General features: G+C 41.6%; 1 protein-coding gene across 4 annotated transcripts in view; it reads left to right on the forward strand.

The window, feature by feature from the left end:
- Positions 1-22,450, forward strand: part of Atp8b4 (ATPase phospholipid transporting 8B4 (putative)) — a 162,453-nt gene that overhangs the window by 26,665 nt on the left and 113,338 nt on the right. For 3 of the 4 annotated variants that reach the window (XM_057780833.1, XM_057780835.1, XM_057780834.1), the window contains exons 4-6: positions 5,175-5,288; positions 8,801-8,899; positions 9,808-9,869. In XM_057780833.1, the coding sequence (XP_057636816.1) occupies positions 5,175-5,288; positions 8,801-8,899; positions 9,808-9,869 (275 nt within the window). The remainder of the gene's footprint in view (positions 1-5,174; positions 5,289-8,800; positions 8,900-9,807; positions 9,870-22,450) is intronic. The other variant, XM_057780836.1, reaches the window with a different exon arrangement.

The raw sequence follows: 22,450 nt of genomic DNA on the forward strand, positions 1-22,450 counted from the left end.
CCTAGTGGTCTACGGTAGAAAAGCCTTGTAAGAGGACAGTGGGGAAGGCTTTCAGTGCTGGGTCAGGAAGTGAGCTGCTCCAGAATTTGTGCCCCAGTAGGCTGGCTCAACAAACAATATGACTAAATAGCAATATATCTCTCTGATTGAAGGTCTTCTGAATATCGTTTTGGTTAGGACAGTAGGAATGAAAGCATGTTTCCCTTTTGACTGAAAACCAAAACTAAAGATATATTTAGAGCATGTCCGTGAAGGGTGGCCTAGTTCCTTGCCCCTGTCTAAGCTGTGCAGGTTTCACCATGTGATCACGTCACAGCGGTGTCCATGGAATGATACAATCATTACTGTATATAAAGCTGAACACAGTGGAGAACATGACCATAGGTTCTGTTTGGCATCATCACTTTATCCTGCAAACTGACTCTTCATTGTCCAGAGTCCAGGCTTGTAGGAGAGATTCTTTAAAATTTTTACTATGGTTTTGACACTCCTTTAAGCAACATGCAAACTTAACCTCTGCATTAGTAACTTAAATGAAAAATACAAAACAATTACGCTTGAGACTTTTCTTTCTTGCAGTGCTGGGGGTTGATCCTGGGGTCTCACACATACTAGGAGAGCATTCTGCCACTGAGATACATCCCCAGTCCTGGAAGACAGGTTTGATTAATTAATCCTTTCTCCTTGACTTTCCTTTTCCTTATTATTTTATCCAAATTCCCTGTTCAGGAAAACATCATGAATGATTCCCTGGGGCCATTAGGCACTTCTGCCTGAGGGCTGTTCTGCACATGCGTGTGTGGCCATGGAACCAGGAAGTGTCAGCCATGTTGTGTGGCTGAATCATTACACCATCTACTCTTTGATGAAGGGTGAACTCATCTGTAGCTGTAAGGATGACTATTTAGAATGCAGCTAGTTTAGGTATTGGTTTAGGAAAGTGGCAGCAGCATGTCCTCCTCCGAGATCTCTGATCTCACTAACCAGGCATGGTTGTCTAGGTTTACAGTACCAGGCATTGTTCCCCTCCTGTGGACCTTAAGACCAATTAAACAGCTCCTGGTTATCGACAAGACATCGGTGCTACGATTGTGCTTTTAGAGATATCTCGCCATATTGACCATTATTGTGATTCATAGGCATAATAGCTCACGTAGAACTATCGAATGTTCCCCCACCCCAGCAGCTTGCAAAGTGTCTTCCAGTTCCATGAGAGCTAGTCTACAGGGAGGAGGCTTTCTGGTGAGATCAAACTTGAGAGCTCCAAGTCTTGCTTCCAAAGTGTATGATATTTTCAGCAATAGAGACTTCTTTTCAACTTCTGGGAGGCAACCAAGGAAGCAGCAATAGCCTCTATTGTTCTAGAAATCTCTTGGACTCCCCTGACTGACTACTTGAGAGGAGGTTTCTTATGCCTGTTGCTAGGGTTTGGTTTATTTAGATAGTCTATGGATCTTGGGTTTTGGAACCGTTATCATCCCAACTGATATAATTTCATTTAAACTACACACACACATACACACACATGTGTATTATACATAATTAAGTAAATATAAAATAATGACTCCTTATGACTTTTTCAAACATCCTTAGTGTTACTTATGTATACATAATCCACAATAAATGCTATTCAGCTCTAAAGAAAAATTAAACCACAAAATCTGCTGTTGAAGGTATCATATCGAGTGAGGTAACCCGAATCCAGAAAGGGAAGTGTTGCATATTCTCTCTCACCTGCATCTCCTGGCTCCAGATCTTTAGGTGTGAGTATAAGCCACAGTAACAATGGAAATGGGGAAAGCAAAGAGAACGTGGGAGGAAGGGGGGCAGCACTAGAGAGGAGACCAGCAGGATAGCGGTTGTATGAAGGGAAAAACAGGGAGGCCTTAACTGGGGAGTGGGAGGACCTTTGTCCTTGCTGTATTGATTCTGAACTTTATCACGTCTTATTATTTCAATCTTGTTATGCTATCTTTGTGGGCAAGATAGAATTAAACTACGTGGAAATGTAGATAAATGGACTTACAAATGCTTAAATAAAAATTAATATATTTTCAAAGATTCATATGGAGATGAATAAAACATTCATTACAGTATATATAGAATATGTGTGTACATATGCACATGTGTGCTACCCATGTTTAGTCAGTTATTTTTGAGACAGGGACTCTCGCTCTACTGTAACTTAACAAGTAGGCTTAGGTCCACTGTCTAGTGAGCCCCTTTCATGCACCTGCCTGTCTCTGCCTCCCCAATGCTGAGATTACAAGCAACACCTTTTCCCTATCCCTATTTTTGGACTTGGGTTCTGGGAATCAAGTCAGACCCTTGTGAGTCAAGGCAAACACGTTACTAATTGAGTTTCTCCCCAGCCCCCTGTATTTCATATAATGACTGAACGGAGAGCTGTATCAATCTGAAATGTCATTGGTTACATCCCAGGCTTTATTGTTTCAGTAATAATTTCTTTTCCTGTGGACTTGTCCTTTTTTAATGTATTTGTCTTTAGCTTTATAAGAACACATAAAACACATGCATTTGAAACTTCCTGATAGCACGAAGTTGTAAGGCATAATTAATGCTTTTGGTAATGCACATGAGTTAAAATAATGGTTTAGGGACACATGAAAGACTTTTCATATTGATATTAAAACTAAATGCTTAGGGAAGAAAACTGATTTAATAGAAGTTTTTATAGTTTTTTTTCCCCATTTCCGTGATTACTGTGGGTTATACTCACATCTAAAGATTTTGAGTAAGGAAATGGAGGCAAGCGAGACTATGGAACACTTACCTTTAATAGTATCTCCTAATCACCCTCAGGTCATTTCAGGTGATTAAAACTCAATATGGAAACACAGTGAGATGCAGTTTCTACTACGCTAATGGAATGTCAGGGCAGGTTCAAAAGACCCGACAACAAAACCCTGCTATTGGCCATGTTTGTATTTTGTATTTGGATGTAGGCCCTGCATCTTAGCACAGATGTAGAGAAGTTGGGGTGGATTCTGAAAAGGGTAGCCAGGAAGGGATAGCTGTAAAAGGTCATCGAGAAGCAGCATTCAAATATTGTAATGCGGTCGCCAGGAAAGGCCTCAGACTTGGCATTTGTGACCCGAGGGCCGTGCCTTGGCATAGAGCAAGAGATAACAGTGAAGACAAAGATTGTTTCCAGTAATTCCATTACTAAGGACAGGCTACCTTGCAAGTATCCCAGAAGATCTCTAGAGGTAGAAATTCCTTGTCCTACCCACCTCACTCTGCTATCTGTGGCAGGGGAGAGAGTTACTCCTCTCCCCTTACCAACTGTAGCTCTCAGGGAAGCAGGCCCTGCACCTTGCCTGGGCAGCACAGTAGAGCTGACCCTGTTGATAGGGGCACAGGTGAGCTGGCCCCGAGAAAGTGAGTGTAGGAGGTCTGGCTCCACCCCTCATGTGCCCTGTGGTGGTGTTGGCGAGGAAGAGATGCCCCCCTCACCACCTGTGACAGCTGGGAGAGCTGGCCCTGAGGTCCTAAGAGAGAGAGAGCTATCCATGACCCTCACCAGCTGCAGTGTTGGGGACCAGCCTTGACAAAAATGCCTCTTGCCAGGGTAGAGGTTTGGGATTTAGAAATAGCGTGAAGAATACGAAGATGCGAATGAAAGTAATAAAAAGGAGAAACATATAGGATAGTATCTGGAGGGAATTCCAGTGAGTACTGAAATTCACCCACAGTTAATTTCCAATTGCTTAAAATATCCCTGGCCCAAAAAGGTAGGAGTAAGACAAAAGACTGCGTTATCATGACAGAAGGTCGTGAACAGACCAGTTGAAGGTCGTAGGATACATCCATAATTAAACATTCTGTGGCTAGAACAAAACAAGTCATGCTCACACCCTAGACTGAAACCTTCTGTAGGCAAACCACTCCCTGGGTGGAATCCAAAGTTATCTCCTTAAGGGAACTGGAACTTAGTTGGACTTAGTTTGAAGTAGAAACATATCTACTTCTCTATTCTTGAAATTCAAGATCTCTGGCTATTAGCCACACTTGTTGACAATAACCTTGAGTGAGCAGAACTCCCCCACCTAAATCTAGGTGGAACCTTTGTTTGGGGTAGAAACACAATAATCATGAAGGACTAGAGGTAAGTTCCAACTCTTTGACCTTTGGTCAAGGTTGAAATAGGCTCACGTTTTTGGGCCTCCACACTGCAACACTCAGGAGAGTGGCCCCTGTACCTCGCCTGGGCAAGTAGAGCTGGCTCCTAGGGCATGAAAGCAAGAGAACCAGCCTTGCCCTTTGCTTATTGCTATATAGGGTGAACTAGTAGTGGCAATGCTGGAGAGCTCCCGTGGTGGTGAGGATAGGGGAGAGCTGGCGATTTGATCAACTCTGCTACTCTCCAGACCCAGAAACAGGGCATCCATCCCATCTATCATCTGCTGGAGCATGAGAAGGGGCAGGTAGGTCCTGCAGACATAAGATTTTAGGAGCTCCACAACACAGGGCAACAAGAGGAGTCCCAGTGAAGGCCCAGTATTGGTGTAGTAGAAGCCAGAGGCCTCAAACCAGACCAATGACTCTTTACAAGAAACACTGGCAAGTAAAGATATTTAGACTCACTGGGTCACACTGCAGCTTCCACGACAAGATTTTCCTTTCTTTTTCTTAAAATTTATTTTATTTTATTTTAGGAGGGGCAGGTTGCAAGGGCAAAGGGTGGATACAAAGGGATGGGGAGATGAATTGGATAGAGATTTAAATTTAAATTTAAAAAATAAAAAAAAATAAAAAAAATCCCTTGTCAGTTTCCCAAAGGGTGATAGATGAGATTGATCATCATTCAAATACCCTCAGTCTGTGCACCCCAGCATGAGCTCAGGGATACTCAAGCAAGACAGCGCACGCCTGCAATATCTACCTAAGAGTGCATAAGAAGGGAGAAATCTCAGAAGCCAATTTGTGTGTGATAACCCATGGCTACATGGGTGATCTGATACTGGGTCATTTTGCCTAGAGTTAGGGCAGTGTTATCTTGGCAGATGTGATGGTCTTGGCTATGTGGAGCTTAGGACTTCCTAGATAACTAACTGCTCTGGCTTGTTGTGGCATAGTGGTGCCAGGCTTGTGTGGAAGAGTCATATCGGGCAGTGTCTTGGTTTCAACTAACACGACGCTATCTTTTTCAGGACAATCGTATCCATACGTCCAAGTACAACGTTCTCACATTCTTGCCAATTAACTTATTTGAGCAGTTCCAAAGAGTGGCGAATGCCTATTTCCTTTTTCTCCTGATACTACAGGTAATCTTTACACTGTATTTCTTCATTATCTATCTGTTGAAAGTACTTGTATAATTCTAAAACATAAGTCACTTTACTCAGTAAACATTTATGATTGCATAGGACCACTCTTAAAGTTTTAATAACATTAGAGTTTTAATGTTATTACTGTTTTTCATCTTAAAAATAGAGAGGGCTAAGAATAAATAAAGCAAAAATAGTGCCTTCATCTTAGCTTAAACACCTAGGTCATTCTAATATGTATCTTTATTTGAACCATATAGAAGTCTAACAATTGCTACTCATGACCTTCTTCCTTTCCCTATCAATTCTCCTACACTGACAGGGCAGGGCTCCTAAGATTGCAGAGGTTGTGGAACTTGACAAATTTCCCATTGGTCCAAGAACAACAGCATATTGTGTTTGTTTATAAAGTAAATGATGCCTAATATATGTTATTTCACTGTAGGGTGACTTTTTGTAGTTTGGAGTCATTAATTAGTCAATAATAACCCCCCCCATTTAACTAAAATCGGGCTTAAGTGAAATGTCAACTTTTATTGGCATTTAGGGAAGGAAAAAGGCATATATCAAGAAAGATTTATACATACATCAGTTTTTGTTTTGGATGATTTAATAAATCAAATTGATAGACCCAGAAGAGGGTTGTGCTATTTATAAGACCTGTGAGGTTGACTTGGCTGTGAGATGACCAGTGTTGAGTAATAAACTCTGTGTGTTAATCTTTTGATGGTAAGTGCTAGAGATCTCTTTTAGCCTCAGCAGACGATGAATATATGCCAAGCTTTATTTTTTTTTCATGTGTGACTGAATTCAAAAACAGTAGCCACTGCAGTAGGACATGGCTTCTCTTTCTGTTTCCTTCCATATTGTCAGGTCTCACCTATCTGGTATTCCTGCCAGCTTTGCAATCTACCTTCCAAGCTGTCTAGCTCCTGTGAAGGAAGAAAGGAAAGGGGGGAGGGAAGAAAGAAAGAGAGAGAGAGAGAGAGAGAGAGAGAGAGAGAGAGAAAGAGAGAGCGAGAGAGAGAAGAAAATATCACTTTTCTGTTGGTATTAGTTCTGATTGCATCCATCTCCTAAGCTGATCACTGTTGCTCAAAAATTTGGTTCAGTTATTATCTTGAGCATGAGTCAAAACCTGAATCAGAATGGAGTCAGCTCACTAAAGGTAAAAGAACTGAAATTGGAGAACTGGAAAGCTCCCTAAGCAAAAAAGATACAGTTGAGAATAAGTGAATACTGACTGTGCATAAACCACAACAAAACAACACACAAAAACAGAACCCAAACCCAAACCAAACCAGACCAGACTGAATAAAACCAACCAACCAACCAAAAGAACCTGATGAATGAACAAGCTGCTATTTATGAAAGGAAATGAAGACCCAATTTTTCTCCCCCACAGTGTCATTGAATTGCTTTTGGAGTCTTGATGTGACCATTCATACCTCTGTAGAATTTTGAATTTATTTCTCTAATGGCATTCTTGCTTACAGTCCCTGGCCTTTGTTCACACAATTTTATATTCTGGACGTTTGAGATGGCTTGGTTTAATATTACTTATTGATGAATATCTGGGAGCCACGGAGGAGAGAGGATGGGTAAAGTCACAGATTAACACGAGCAGAGAATGGTGGGATTTTCTGCTACCCACCCAGTGTTTCTGCTGCGTCTTCAGGGACCTTTTCGTTTTGTTTTCTAATTGTGTCTCTTAAAGTTATTTTTTGAATTAGCATGAGATAATATACTATATCTATGCAGTATGGTGTGAGAATTCAGACCATGAACACAATGTGCCATCAAGTCAGGGAAGCAGCTTTCTGCATACCTAGGCATTGGTCAGTTCTTTGTGTTGGGAAGCCTTGAGCACCTAGCTTTTTTTTTTTAAATAAATAGATAAATGAATAAATACATTGGTGTTTTGCGTGCATGTATGCTTGTATGAGGGTGTTAGAGCCTCTGGAACTGGAGTTACAGATGGTTGTGAGCTGCCATGTGGGTGCTGGGAATTGAACCTAGGTCCTCTGGAAGAGCGGCCAACGCTCGTAACCACCGAGTCACCTCCCCAGCCCCTTAAACTCCTGTCTTCTGCTTGCTTATTTGTCCTACAGTCACCTAGTGTGATGTAGGACACTGGAGCTTGTGTCTGTTACTTAGCACTTGTGTCTGTTACTTAGCACTCGGGATTTTTTTGAAGTTTAAAAATTGCACAGAATCTGTTATATAAAATTGGTTTAGTTTTAAATTATTTATGGGACCTATTTATAGTCTCTACTGGACCCTATCCTGCCTAACAGCTCTGGAGGAGATCCCAAGTGAATGTGATTTGATTTGAAAAAACAAAAAAACACTTGTCTAAGAGGATCACTTGCTTGTTACCGCGTTTGTCGTAGGAGGTACTGCTAGAGATATAGGCACAGAGGGATAGTGTGGGGGTCAAAGGGATCTGGGTGCATATTTTAGCAGTGTGTGTTCTTGCTAGAGTTTTCAATGCCTTAGATGCTCGAGCTATAGAATTGGGTTAGAAAAATAAGGACGTGATATCGGCTCTGTTTCGTCTGACACTGGGTCACCATTCACAGTGTATTCTGGTGTGCACAGTCAGGGGACTGTTAGTTCTGTGGATTTGTAACCCATGGCTTTGTACAAAACGTTCTAGCATGGAAAGTAACTGAGTTTTCCGAGTATTCAATTATTAAGATGGAAACACCTGCCTAACCTTTGCAAGGGTGAGGAAAAAAGGCACTCTGGCAAGTGTTATTAAGAGGAGACGGTAACTTATTAAAAACTGAGAAGAGAAGCTGAGGGATCTGCGATGTGCAACAGACTAGCAACAGATGTGTGTCTGTGAAGGAACTCAGGAGCCGGCTTCTCACTTAGCTTCAAGTTTTTATTTATTTTTAATTTTTGTCAGATTGTTGTATTGAGAGTGCGGGGGCCCTTTGTTTGTCCCGGCTGCCCTGATAGCTTACATCTGAAATAATCACACAGAAATTGTATCATTTAAAACACTGCCAAGCCCATTATTTCCAGCCTCTTATTGGCTAACTCTCACATATTAGTTTAACCCATCCCCATTAATGTGTATCGCCACTTGACTATGGCTGACCCGCATGAGTCTAACCAGCGTCCCTCTTGGGCAGGAGAATCATGGCAATCTGCCTGTCTCTGCTTTCTTCCTCCCATAATTCTGTTCTGTCTTCCCCACCTACCTGAGTTCTACCCTATCAACTAGGCCAAGGCAGTTTCTTTAATAAACAATGAAAGCAACACAAATGCAGAAGGGCTTCCTACACCACAGATAATCTGAAAATTGGCAGGAAAGCATTTCTCTGTATGTTTTGCAGTTGAATGCATGTAATTGAATTGTTTTAGCGAGGTTACTTTTGTACAAATAGCTGAACATAAGCCAATTTATTTCTGTAAGTGTTATATAATGTGTTGACAAAGGTCGGGAGATGTATTTCCCAATTTAAAACGTCTTAAATGTCTGGAAATGCTTGTTTCAGCTCATTCCAGAAATCTCTTCCCTGACCTGGTTCACCACCATCGTGCCTCTGGTCCTGGTGATCTCCATGACAGCTGTCAAGGATGCTACCGACGACTATGTGGGTATTTGCTCCTGAGGAAGCTTGATGTCTCAGTGTCAAACCGGAAGTGGGAACCCAGCCAGTGCTGCTGAAGGGTAGTCAAGCATGAGGCAGAGGGAAAGATTTATAATTACCAAGTTGATTTATGGGATGTTCTCCCACAGTTGTTGCATGTAGAAATTTAAACAAACCCACAATTTGGTATGAGCCACTTAAAACTGCCCACACACATATGAATAGCGCACTTGTCTTAAGGTGCTATGTTTCTGTCTCCTGATAAAGTGCCGAGCATATTTCAATTACACAGTGAAACTATAGCATCTGAGGTTGAAAAAGAGCTCTGATGGTAGTAGAAAGTGGTGCATGTGTGTACACGTGTATGTACACACACACACACACACACACACACACTTCATTTTGAAATACAAAAGGAAAATCTCTCACTCCTATTAAACTTTATGAAATTCAGGCTTCAAGTCCCTGAAAGCACTCCTGTTCATCTGCGGCATGCACTAATATGCTGAGGTGACTTTGTGCACATGTGAGAGAAACAGGAGCTGGTTCCGGGTTGAAGTTCTCAAAACCTGTGTAAGGTAGTCTCTGGACTGTGAGGTAAATGACATTGCTGCCTTCTTAGAGGCAACTAGAAATGTATAAGGATTAAGAGTTGTGGGTCTAGCACACAGTATGTGCACACACACACACACACACACACACACAGGATTTCCATGGTGATGCATCTGCCAGGAAGAGAGAAGTAGGGAGATGAGTGTTGATTAGCTGTCCACACACTCTGCTCAAAGCAAGTGCAAGCTGTGCTCACATAAGACGGATAGCCACACTGTCCGAACAGATGAACTGAGAATGCGCCCAGTGTTGCTGTTAGGATTGACAAAGATGTTCTTGCCTGAATTCTGATTTTCCAGTTTCGTCACCGGAGTGATAATCAAGTGAATAACCGGCAGTCGGAAGTGCTCATCAACAGCAAGTAAGAAACTCGTTCTGTGGGCTTTTAGTAAGAGCTCTGGGGGCTCCCAATGGGTCTCAGTGACTGGTGGCTTTCTAGTTCAATAGTGTGTATTCATGTCCTTCTATAATTTATTAGAAATTAATTTTTTGGGAGTTTATTTTATGGAAACAAACATATCTTTGATATTGTAGTACCAAGTAAATAGAGCTGACAGGATTTTATACTCCTCCCACATATGAATATAGGACACATTATCTACAGTAACATGAATTTTCCTCGTATTTAATTTCATGTATTAATAAATACCATCTATAGAAACAGTATTGACATCAGTAGTTATTTCAAACATGAATATATACCCAAACAACAGTGAAAACTCCAGAAAATTGAGATAGATTTTATTTATTTATTTATTTATTTATTTATTTATTTAACCAGTCTTTTCTCATTTTACATACCAATCCCAGTTCCCTCTCTTCCCTCTCCCCACTCCCCCACCCCCACCCACTCCTCAGAGAGGGTAAGGCTTCCCGTGGGGAGTTAACAAAGTTTGGCACATCACTTTGAGGCAGGACCAAGGCCCTTCCCATTATATCTAGGCTGAGCAAGGTATCCCTCCAAAGAAAATGGACTCCAAAAGCCAGTTCAAGCACTAGGAATAAACCCTGGTCCCATTGCCAGTCGCCCCACTGACTCCCTAAGCCACACAACTTTCACCCACATTCAGAGGGCCTAGTTTGGTCCTATGCAGGTTTCCCCACTGTCAGTCCAGAGGCAGTGAGCTTCCACAAGCTCAGGTCAGCTGTTTCTGTGGGCATCCCCATCATGGTCTTGACCCCTTTGCTCATATTATTGCTCCTTCCTCTCTGGAGCTCAGCCCACTGCTTCACTCTGGATGTCTGCATCCACTTCTATCAGTGCTGGATGAAGGTTCCATGGTGACAATTAAGGTAGTCATCAATCTGATTACAGGGGAAGGCAGTTCAGACACCTTCTCCACCATTGCCTAGGATCTTAGCTGGGGTCATCCTTGTGGGTTCCTGAGAATTTCCCTGGTGCTAGGTTTCTTGCTAGCCCCATAATGGCTAAAGAGGGAAATCTTTAAGTTCCCAATATTTCTTTTTATATTACTTATTTTTGTATGGACCACTTTTCATATCTTTAAAATTCCACTTTTCCTATCTTTTATGTGTTTATTTGTTTATTTTTGAGACAGGGGTCTCTGTGTATATCTGGCTGTCCTGGAACTCATTCTGTAGACCAGGCTGACCTCGAACTCACAGAGATCCTCCTGCCTCTGCCTCCCTGAGTGCTGGGAATTGCTATAATGCCAGTTATAGGTTTGTCATATGTAGCTTTTTTTTTCCCCTTCTGGTTTTTGAGACAGGCTTTCTCTGTGTAGCCCTTGCTGTTCTAGACCTCCCTCTTCAGACCAGGCTGTCCTTGCACTCACAAAGATCTGCCTGCTTCTGCCTCCCAAGTGCAGGAATTAAATGTGGTTTACTGTGTTTATTGATGTGCTGTATTGAACCTATCTTGTATCTTTGGGGTGAAATAATCTTATTTATTGAAAACAATCTTCTTAATGTGACTTTGAGTTCAGCTGGAAAGCACGTTGTTGAAGACCATGTCTATCAGGGAGATTGGTTTATGGTTTTCTTTTTGTGTGGTTTTGGCATCAGAGGAATAATGGCGTCCTAGGATGAGTTTGGCAGTGTTCCCTCTCTGAGTTACAATGGCGTCCTAGGGCGAGTTTGGTATTTTCCCTCACAAATGACAGTGTCATAGGATGAGCTTGGTAATGTTCCTTTCACGAGCTGTAATGACATCTTAGGACGAGTCTGGTAGTGTTCCTTTCCTATTCTATGTAAAAGTCTGAGAAGTGTTAGTATTAAATCTTCCTTAAAAGATTTGTAGAATTCAGCAGTAAAACCATCCACCCCATCTATGGTAACATTTTGGGGCCCAATTTTGTGCAAGTCTTGTGCAGATGAAGACAGCTCATGAGTGCAATGGTTGTGTCACCTCCGGAAGACATCTTTTTGCTGCACATCTCCCCTATCCCCTGGCTCTGACATTCCTTCTTTCCTCCACTTCTATACTGCTTCCTGATAGGCTCTTACACTTTCTGATTGAGGACCTGCAGTAACAACAAACTCAGACATCATGGATTTAGCATGTCTGCTGATAATACACATTGAGTATGTCTCTGTGTGACTTCTAAATGGAAGACTGGGACTCTTGATCCCATGGAAGAATTGATACACCCTCCACTGAGTTACATCAACTTACTTTGATTGTAATGGAGACTTTCAGTTCATACAAGGGAGAAGACAGTCTAAGTACTTTTTACCTCCAGCTACCTAAATTGCTTGTATATGGTCACACCATTGGGATCACATGTGATCACATTATGGTCATACCATTGTGATCACATATGTTCATATTATGGTCATACCATTGTGATCACATATGATCACATTATAGTCACACCATCGTAATCACATATGTTTATATTATGGTCATACCATTGTGATCACTTTATAGTCATACCATTGTGATAACATATGATCATATTATGATCAGACCATTCTTATCGCATATGATTACATTATAGTCACACCATTCTGATTACATACAACCACATTATGATCATACCATTGTGATCATATAACCTGTATAAAGAGCTTGAAGATTTGTAAGGAAAACGTGAGAAGAATCATTTTGTTTTACAAAAACAATGTCAACGAGACATATTTTCATGAACTTAACAATGAATTTGAAAGTAAAGTCACGGGAAGAGTTTGAAGTGCTGTTTGGATGCAGTGAAAATACAAATATAAAATTTATCTTGACCTCTTCTTGCTAATTCATAATAAAAGTATTTCAAAATAAGTTTCACCTTCAAAAAATCACTTGCATTTTTAAAAAGTCTTGTCTTGTTCATTTCTTGGGCAGTTTCTGTTTTTCAGCTTTGAGGACAGAAGGCGCTGCTTGCCAAAGGGCTGACTCCTGTGTGCAAGCCACAAAGTTGTTAGAGTTATTATACCAGTTTTCCATCATATCCAATGACTGTGCTGCATAGATGGGATTTTTAAGGGTTGAATTTCCAAAGGGCAACTGTTTTCCCAGATGAGGACATCTTGCTATAACAAGGAGCCGTCGCCCCTTCAAAGCTCTGCACACGGAGTCTTCAGTAGCAGCCCTATTTTCTTCTCAGGTTTTTATAGCACAGAGAATTGTTAAAGCCCCTCAAAGAGCCACTCACACAATAGCCTCAGAGAGGGCGGAGGAGTTGACCCAGCTTTTGTAGAGGAGGTTCATATCCCATACCCCTCAGCAAACAATATGAGATTCCAACTTTCCCCCACCTCAGAAATGTCTTCTGGTCTTTTACTCTCTTCCCCCTTCCGTGTTGGGGTTCAGTGTGGCTGGCCCATTGTCTTTTCTCAGCATCTGGGGCTCATGTGTGATCCCGCTTTGTCACTAAGTATGGCTTGAGTCTTTCTTGGCTCCAACTGGACCCCATTGCTGTCGTAACGAGGTCCCTTATTATGGGCGACGATGGGAGTTAAACAAGCAGCAGACCCCTTGTAAGCTTTGAAATTTGGCTCATTTTCTTCTTTACAAAAAGTGATTGATTGAGGTTCCGAATCCCCTTTGAAAACCTAAACTCCAAAGACCTTAGGGATGTAATAATATTAACTTTAGAAATATACTTTTGTTCAGTCTGAACTCAAGGCTGTGTACAGCAAAGCAATATCATGATAGTATTAGATTGACTACTTCCCCCCCCACCAGCATTTCCTCACTAAAACTGTCTATTTTTGGATCATTCTGCCTTCAGTTCCCCGAGATACTCTTAATGGGCTCATTTTCTCCATGAATTTTAAATTAACATATGGCCAGTCTACTTACAGATAGAAACTGTAGAAAATGAAGAGTATAAATAAAATATAGATGTTTTCTTGGTCTTGCTTCCCAGACTCATGTGATTCATATTTCATGCATCTGTTGCACTTTTCTGTTTCCTTTGTCTTTGCTGTTTCTGTTCTATTCCACTGTGCAATGTTCTTTTCATATACAATTGCGATTATTCTATATTCTACTGCCCTTGTAGCCTACCTGCCTCCCACCATCAGAACCCATGGGTGTGGCCTTATTTGGAATAAAATTGGCTTTTGTGGTATAATTAAGTTGTTGAGATAAGGTGATGCTGGGTCAGGTTATGTCTTAGACTCAACCACAAGTGTCTTGGGATAGAGAGAGGAGCACAATGTGCACATGAAGGCAGGTATTCAAGCTATCTATCCCCAAAGAAAGGAACTCAGGGGCCACCAGAAGCTATCAGGAAAAGCAGACCCTCCATCCTCTTGAGGGATTCTGGTTTTGCTGACACCTTGCTTTCGGATTTCAAGTTTCTGGCATAGAATAACATTCTTCTCTTTTAGGCTACATATTCAGGGTGATTTGTTACTATAGCCCAGAGAATGCCTATAGCAGGCTAGTGACTTCTAGATTAGATCTAAACACAGGAGAAGCTTGGAAATGTCCTGGCTGAGAAAATGACTGGCAGGTGCGACTGACCAGTTATTAAAATAAGGAAACCCGGGGAGAGCCATGGATGGGGAAAACTTACTGTTACTGGAGGAACGAAATGGACTCTAAGCAATGGAGGAAAAACAGGACAGCATGGCAGACAGCTAAAACTACCAGCCTGGCTTGGCTCTAGTCACCGGCATGGAGGGCAGAGACGGCCCATGGTGCCTGTACTACAGACCTTGCTCCCCTAGCAAGGCTTCCTAAACTGTAGGGCTGACAGTTCGTATTCACCCCTGGTCCCATCTGGCGTCCTTGTCCCTTCCAGGCATGTGTGTTCAGATTGACTTCCCCTTCACACTACTAAATTTAAGGCTTCATTTCAAATCAAATGCTCTTCTGGCCGGCTGCCTGAGGATTCACATGTGCAGCACTGAGACAGGCGGGGGATGAGGCCCTTGCTTCTGGAGAGGGGGCCTGGAAACCATATGAACTGTAAATAGTTTTAGAATATAAAAAATATTGTTTTCTGCCAAAAGGAAAGAACTGTCCCCCCTTTCTAGACTTAGTTATTAAGTGTCTGTTGGAAATTACTGGCCCTGATTGCAGTCTGTTCACTGTCTCTATCAGCGTCATGGAGGGGTGTCGGCTCTACAAACACTGGCTCAGTAGAACTACCGTCTGGAATCTAGGTGCCAGCACTTAAATTGCTAGGTGCCTGATTTTGGAGGGAAATTTGCTTTCTTCCATGTAACACTTCCTGCTGAAATTTTAACAAACAAGTAGTATAATATATACTTAAACATATAGGAACAAGACCAATTAAAAATGGGGAAAGGGACATGTCCCCTCCTCCATATGCTGCGGGCACCAGGGTCTGTGCTACTTTTTGTTCAGATGGAGAACTCAGCAAACATCTGATTTTCTTGGTTGGCCTTACTGCTTTTACATTTGACCCTTCATTACAGAAGGGAATTTCGAAAGACTTATTTTCCCTTGGGCATTAATTCATGCAGCTAAGGGATCGCCACTCTTCCTGCAGCCAGCCTGGCAGGGGATGCCCGTTCCTACTGTGTTGGGGACTAACTGTTGCTTCTTCATTTTCTTTCTTCATCCTCTCTCTCTGTACCTGCAGTGTATCCCTTCTTGCATCCCCTGTTGTTGAGATCATTTCCAGGACATTTATGCCATCTTGCTATCTGATGTTTATCCTCTTATCTGAACGAATGGATGCAGTTTCCCAACAGCATCACCATGACTTTAAGCATTAGCTTTTAAAAGTCTGGGTCAATCTGTTAAGTGTGGAGATTGGTCTTGCACACCTGATTTCTAGTTTCCCAACATATTTATCTGTTTTTTTTTATTCATTTCTTCTTTTTTTCTGTGACTTGCCTATTTATACTCATTATTTAACATTGACCCTCATTTCTTTGTGTTCTGTGAGGGAATATATTTTAATTATTGTCTTCTAAAAACATTCCTCCTGTAGAAATCAATATTGTATTCTAGGGTGTTATCTAAAGGTTTCCGTTGGCTTGAGTGGCACTTCTCCAAGCTGGATTGGGCATTGCTGGATCATCCACATTCCTCCCCATTTCCTTCTCACAAAATAGAGCAGATCAAATACATTCTTATTTTAAAGCTTCCCCATCTAGTCCTGCCAGAGTGGCCTCTGGCTAGTCTTGTCTTTCTAACACCCCCTCCAGCCACACCAGAACATTGGCCTTCTCAGAACTCTAATGCATTCTTTCCTTCTAGCTCTTCCCATCAACTTCTGTGCTGCCATGGCAATCGTGAATGCTACCGTAGTGCACAGCACTTCAGTCTAGAACTCAGTCCTCTTCAGCGCTCTTCCTTGTCAGCCTCTTAAGAACTGATTGATATCACAACCCCTTGCTTAGTTCAAGACTGGCTGATAGTAAGGTGTTCCTTGTATGTGGAATTTGGAGAACACACCTTTTCAGCTAGCAGGGTGCATTCAAAGCACAGGTTATTCTGGAGAATCTGTAGACAGAAGAATGAAGGACATGATCTAGTAGGGTTGCAGCTTGACTCTTTGCACATGTGAAGTGAAAATCTGAAGCCTGTTCTTTATAAAAGCAATGAACAATGCTGTTCTTCTCCAGCCTGGTGTGTTTTATGTTGTAGCCATCCACAGCGCCCCTCGCTTCTTGCTTTTCTCTGTGTTATCTCTCTTACACTGTCTTAGGTCACCGGTAAGGACTGTCATATGAAAGTGGTTCTTACATTTGTTCCGGAGCTAACTGTGTAAATGCGCACACACGTGTGAGTGACTGTACATGCATCGTTACTCTGCTCAGCAAATATCTCCCAAACTCACAGCATGGCAGGTGCACTCCTACATGTCGAGGATACAGAAGCAAGTAGCCAGACAGCCTTAGCCTGCTTTCCAATGAGAAAGACAGTCACGTGAATAAACAATGTGATTTCAGGTTCCCCATGTCCGAGTGAATGGCTCCACCCCAATACACATGTGGTCAGCACCAAATGGACTCAAGGGGTTAGTTATTGGGGTTGGATGCCCAGGGTAGTGGCTGGAGGCAGGGAGTTAGTGGGGGTGGATATGATTGGCCTCTTGACAGAGGTAAGATTTTGTTTCAGGGGAGATAGTTATGGCAAGATCATGGGTAAAAGTCATAAGAAGTGTAAAAGCCCAAGATTGGAAATGAGCTGGATAGTAATAAGGTCCCCATCAATGCTGGGATACTGGATAAAGGAGAGTTCTGAGGGGCTAACAAAGGCCAGCTACTATTTTTATGTTTTACACAGGGTCTCGTTCTATAGCCTAGGCTGTTCTTGAACTCACTGTGCAGCCTAGGATAGACTCAAACTTGTGGTTAGCCTCCTGCTTCAGAATTCCAGGTGGTGGGATTACAGGCATGAGCAACCGTGCTCAGTCAAGATACATTTCTTATTGGTAATTGTGAAGAATGCTAACTTCAGTTTTAGGTTACGTGTCATGAGAGGCCACGGAGGCCTTGGACAGGGGAACTGTAGGGATAACACGGACATTTCTCTGGTTGCTGCATAGATTCTGGATAGCAGAGAAAGACAAGTTATATCCAGGTAAGATGGCAATGTCATAAACTTTGCTTGCATTAGTGAAGGCTGTAAGCATGAGCAGGATTATCTATCTATCATCTATCATTGATCTATCACTATCTATTGCCTATTTATCATCTATCTATATATCTTTAAAAATCTATCAGTCAAATCTATCAATCATCTACTTATTTATGTATATATAATTTACGTGTATGTAATTTACCTACCAGTTAATCAATCAATCTACCAATCAAACAATCAATCATCTATCTATCTGTCTGTCTTCATCATCATAAATTTTTGTCAGATTTTCAAACACACAGGCACACAAATAGAACAGTACAATGAATTTATATATATATATATACATATATATACACACACACATACATACACACACACACACACATTACCTCCTGATAGCTGTCAACAACTTCTTGATATTTGTGTTCATCCTCACATTTTGGGTTTTTTCATGATTTAATTATGTATGCACGTGTGTGTGCTGGTGTGAGTATACACATATGTGTGTGTTTGTGTGCGCACATATGGGGGCCAGAAGAGGATGTTGGATCCCTCGGTGCTGTAGTTACAGATGTTTGTAGGGCATACAGCTTGCTATGTGTGCATTGATATTCACACTCAGTCCTCATAATTTGTGTCAAGTGCTTCTACCTGGAGCCCCTTTCCAGGCCCTACCTCTTCTAGAGGATGAAACACGTGAGAGAGTGAAGAAAAAGGCAGCAAGGCCTTTTAGCCCATAGTCCGCTGACTCTGTTGTTTCTGGACCTGCAGTGAGGCTTAGAACACTAAGACAGAAGTGTGTGCAGGAGGAGATCACTCCCTTCTTCTTTGCCAGGAAACAAAACTGGGGTATGGGTCTGGATCCTAATTGCCTCCTCAAGATTCTCCCTCAGTGGCCTACCTTACTTTTGTTAGGCCCTATGTATTAAAAGTTTCCTTGCCTGTCAGTAGCATCGCAGGCTGTGACCAGCCCTTTAACAAATGGATCTTTGGTGGGTGTTTCTAAACCACAGCAGAATGACTAGCAGGTAAAACAAAGTCACTTGAATCTATTGTTCTGGATATAAAGCAGAGAGAGCAGGGAAAGAAGGGCCGTCGTCCACGATGAATAAAATAAAGTATTATTTATTTAGTTATGGCCGTAGAATCCCAGCTGTCACCAGAGAGTTTCTGATTGGACTGGTGGGGACAAATTCCTGATGGGAGAAAACACAAGCAGTTACCACGGCACCAACAGTGAGCCCAGATGGCTCCTTCAAGGGCTCACAATAAAAATCAACTTGCTATCCTTAGAAGTGCCTAATAATAATAAAAATAGCCGCAGCACTTTAGATGCATGCATTACTTTACAGTTTAGAAATACTTTTAAGAATTTGTCTCATTTGAGGGTCACAAATGACATGGAAGATGACTGTTTAAGCAGCAGCTGGGTTTATGCAGTCTAACAGATACTGTGAAAGGCTGTCAGGTGCCAGTTCACATGTCATGGATGTAAACTCCAGTTTCAGTCGAATTCTCGAGCAAAGTCCCATGGTTGATTAGTGGTAAGGTGTATGCTTTGTGGTCCTACAACATGTACTCTTTTTAGCATTTTACATGGTTTCTGTCATAAGTAGGAAGCCAGTATTTTATCCTTGGAGTACAAAATAAAAAAAAAATTTAACTCCAGCCTCTAATCCTCTCTAAACAGGATTTTGTATTGTCAGGTATCAAGATTATCTGTTATCTGCAGAAGACAGAGTCCTTTAGCGAAATTTTCTAGTTTTTGTTTAAACGATCCGCTATGACTTGTCTATACATTGGGAACATGAACTTAAATGCTGTTTCTCCTCATAACAGAGGTGCCGAGGATACAAAACGGATGGCCCGATGGACAGATGTATTATCTGGTGCTCATGACCAGTGTGATTTATCCTGGTGCTGAGAGAAATGCGGATGATGTAATGGCTGAAGCCTCAGCGAGAGAGATATTTCACTTATGACCCCCAGTAAATCCTGATTGAAGTCATGGTTCTGAGAAGACAAGTCTAGAGGGATCAGCATAATAGAGTCCAGGCATATAGTTTTCTGATGAGCTCACTGTACATGGGGGAAAGCTTGGAATATCCTGAGGACTGAAAGTTAATACATCCTTTATTAGACGATCCCTCAGCTCTATCAATTTTCTCACTCGACTACTGATGACAAATGCATGGCCGACACTCTAATAGTGAGGTCATTTTCTAAAGTGCAGGTGCTCTTCATTGGGGTTGGAAGAGTATCCATGTGTTCAAGTCTTAGAGGACAATGATGATTTATCTGTATCTATTTAAGAACCAGATTTATATTTTCCACTATTTTCTAGATTATTGGATATATATATAGTTTATACCTAATGGCCCTTATAGCCCTGACATTAAGCATTGTGTATAGCTTCCAGTGATGATTCTGGCCATATTAGGGTGGTCTTGAATTCATTAATGAAAGATGACATCACATGTTGGTGGGTGGTCAGCTACTCAAGAATTTTACCCTCCGTTAGTCTGTTTCTGAGGAACTCAAGAAGATAAACATCACAATTTATTTTAAAGTGAATTAAAACATTTTTTTTAGAAACTGTTTAGCACTAAATATGACTGCAGATCTAATAAGGAACAAGGTTCATAATCTCCTGGGGTTACTTTTAGTTAGATTTTGTGTTAAGAAATTAGGGATGTTGCATCCAGAAACATTTGGTTCTCAGAGTAGAGCAAACTATATCAAACCACTGAAAGGTGATTTTTTTTTTTATCATTACTGCTGGCATGCCCCATTTCTACATTTTTAAGCAGGTCCGATATACTTAATACAGAAAGTAAAGTAAGATGAGCAATAAATGTAGATTTATTAATGGTATGTATTTCATAGCTAAAGCTGGGTTCTAGTTGAAGCCTTGCCACTCACATGCAAAGAAAGCTTTCATGGGGCTGGAGAGATGGCCAAGAGGTTAAGAGGACTGACTTCTTTTCTAGAGGACCCAAGTTGAATTTCCCGCACATACATGGTGGCTCACAACCATCTGAAACTCCAGTTCGAGGGGATCCAATACCCTTCTCATAGCAACAGAATCAAACCAGAACAGCATGTTAAAATATATATGTAAACAATGATCGCATGGCAGGTAGCCCTAAGGGTGCAGGAATGACATACATACCTTGGCAGTAACCAACAGGTATCTAATTGGACTTAAGGCTCACTCAGCAAGAGGGAAATCTTGCCTGGGACTGGAAACCTGGCCAACCACCCTGTGCTAATGAAGTCAGGAATCTTAGAGGAGAACCTACAACCACTGCTTTTACTAAACCATCACAACCCCCAACTACACTCTGAATATTTGTCTTTATTCCTACAAGTAAGTGTAGTTTTCACCCCTCATCAAGGAAACTGAACTGTGCAGCAAATGGACACTGTTACAGAAAACCACAACTAATTTAAGTATACAGTTGTGGAGCCCGGGGCCAATGTAATATCTGCAATATGACAATTCCATCTAAGGATCAGGGAACACTGAAGAAGGGCAGGGGAAGATTGTAAGAGCTGGAAGACCAGGGAATTTGCTGTGAGGTTGCGTCTTCTAAGAGCGCCAGAAGTTAGAGCTGTGAAGTCTCACCAACATGACTCCCTAAGCAGGAGCTGCACAAGGATGACACCAAAGGCCACACTAACAATGACATAAGACTGCTCACGAGCTTCAAGTCCCCATGAAAAACTAGGCTAAGGAATGCTGAGACTGGGAGGAAGGGTCTTCCCTAGGGAAGAGTACACTAATTGTGATCCAAACCAATGTTCTGAAAACATACATACAAGTAACATACAGACTGAGCATATCGTATTTAGGCACATATATACATATATACACATACATGTACATATATGCATGTAGTGACAATTAATGAGAAAAAGATGATGAATTTTAAAGAGAGTGAGGAAGGAGGTGTATGTGAGGATTGGAGAAGAAGAAAAGGAAGGGGAAATGGTGCAATTATATTACAATCTCAAAAAATAAAAGAAAATGTTAAAAAAACTTGTATAAGATCACCCCTGTCTCAACACATGGATCTCGCCATGCACAAGCAGGCTTCTGAACAGTTCTCTTTTAAATAACAATGGAACTTAGACCCATTTCACGTCAGCACGTTTAGACCTAGAGTCTCTTGGTTACACCATTCTGCTGAATATGCATGTTGATAGCTCTTAATTCTGCTGAACATGTATGATATATGATTAAATAATTCTACCATGGAATATTAGTAGTTTCTGCTGAGCTCTGTAAATAATGCTGCCCTGCTTATCTTTGTATGCCCATGTTTACCTTCTCAGATCATCGGCTCTTTAAAGTGGGATGCCTACGTCAAAGTATGTGGGCGCCTGAATTTTAAATAGATTCTCCAAATAGAGCAAAGATCCCAACTTCTCTGAATCCCAGGGTCTTGTCAAATTCAAGTTGAAACAGGAGCCAGCTCAAGGGCTGTCATGAGGACTAGTTGACATAACCATTCATAGTGTTGCTACGTGAAACTTTAAACGTAAGACGATTTACATTCAAATTCCAGACTCATAGCAATAACGTTCAGGGTCCAACATCCCAAGTGTCACAAAGTGTGTGCTTGTGTGTAAAATAATTGGTTGTGTCTGAAACTCAAGTGAGGGTAGAAGGTGGAAGTGGGAGGTGTAGAATTTAGAAATGAAATTAACATAGTCCTTTTCCCGAAAACAGACACTTTCCATAGAGACTGCGGAGCATTTCAGAAGCGATGCAGTTGTCATAAGCTATGCAAGGTGTCCTTCTCTACTCCAGCATGCTGTCTGTCCAGTAGACAGTCCCCTGAGAAAGGGGGGAGTCCCCAGGAGAAATAAACAGCAATACTCGGCACCTTAGAGAAAGACAAGTGGGTTCACAAGCCTTCCTCCGTTCTCAGAGTCACCGGGCTAAAGACTATGGCCGAGCATGG

This window comes from Chionomys nivalis, chromosome 9, assembly GCF_950005125.1.
Source record: "Chionomys nivalis chromosome 9, mChiNiv1.1, whole genome shotgun sequence".
Lineage (NCBI taxonomy): Eukaryota > Metazoa > Chordata > Mammalia > Rodentia > Cricetidae > Chionomys > Chionomys nivalis.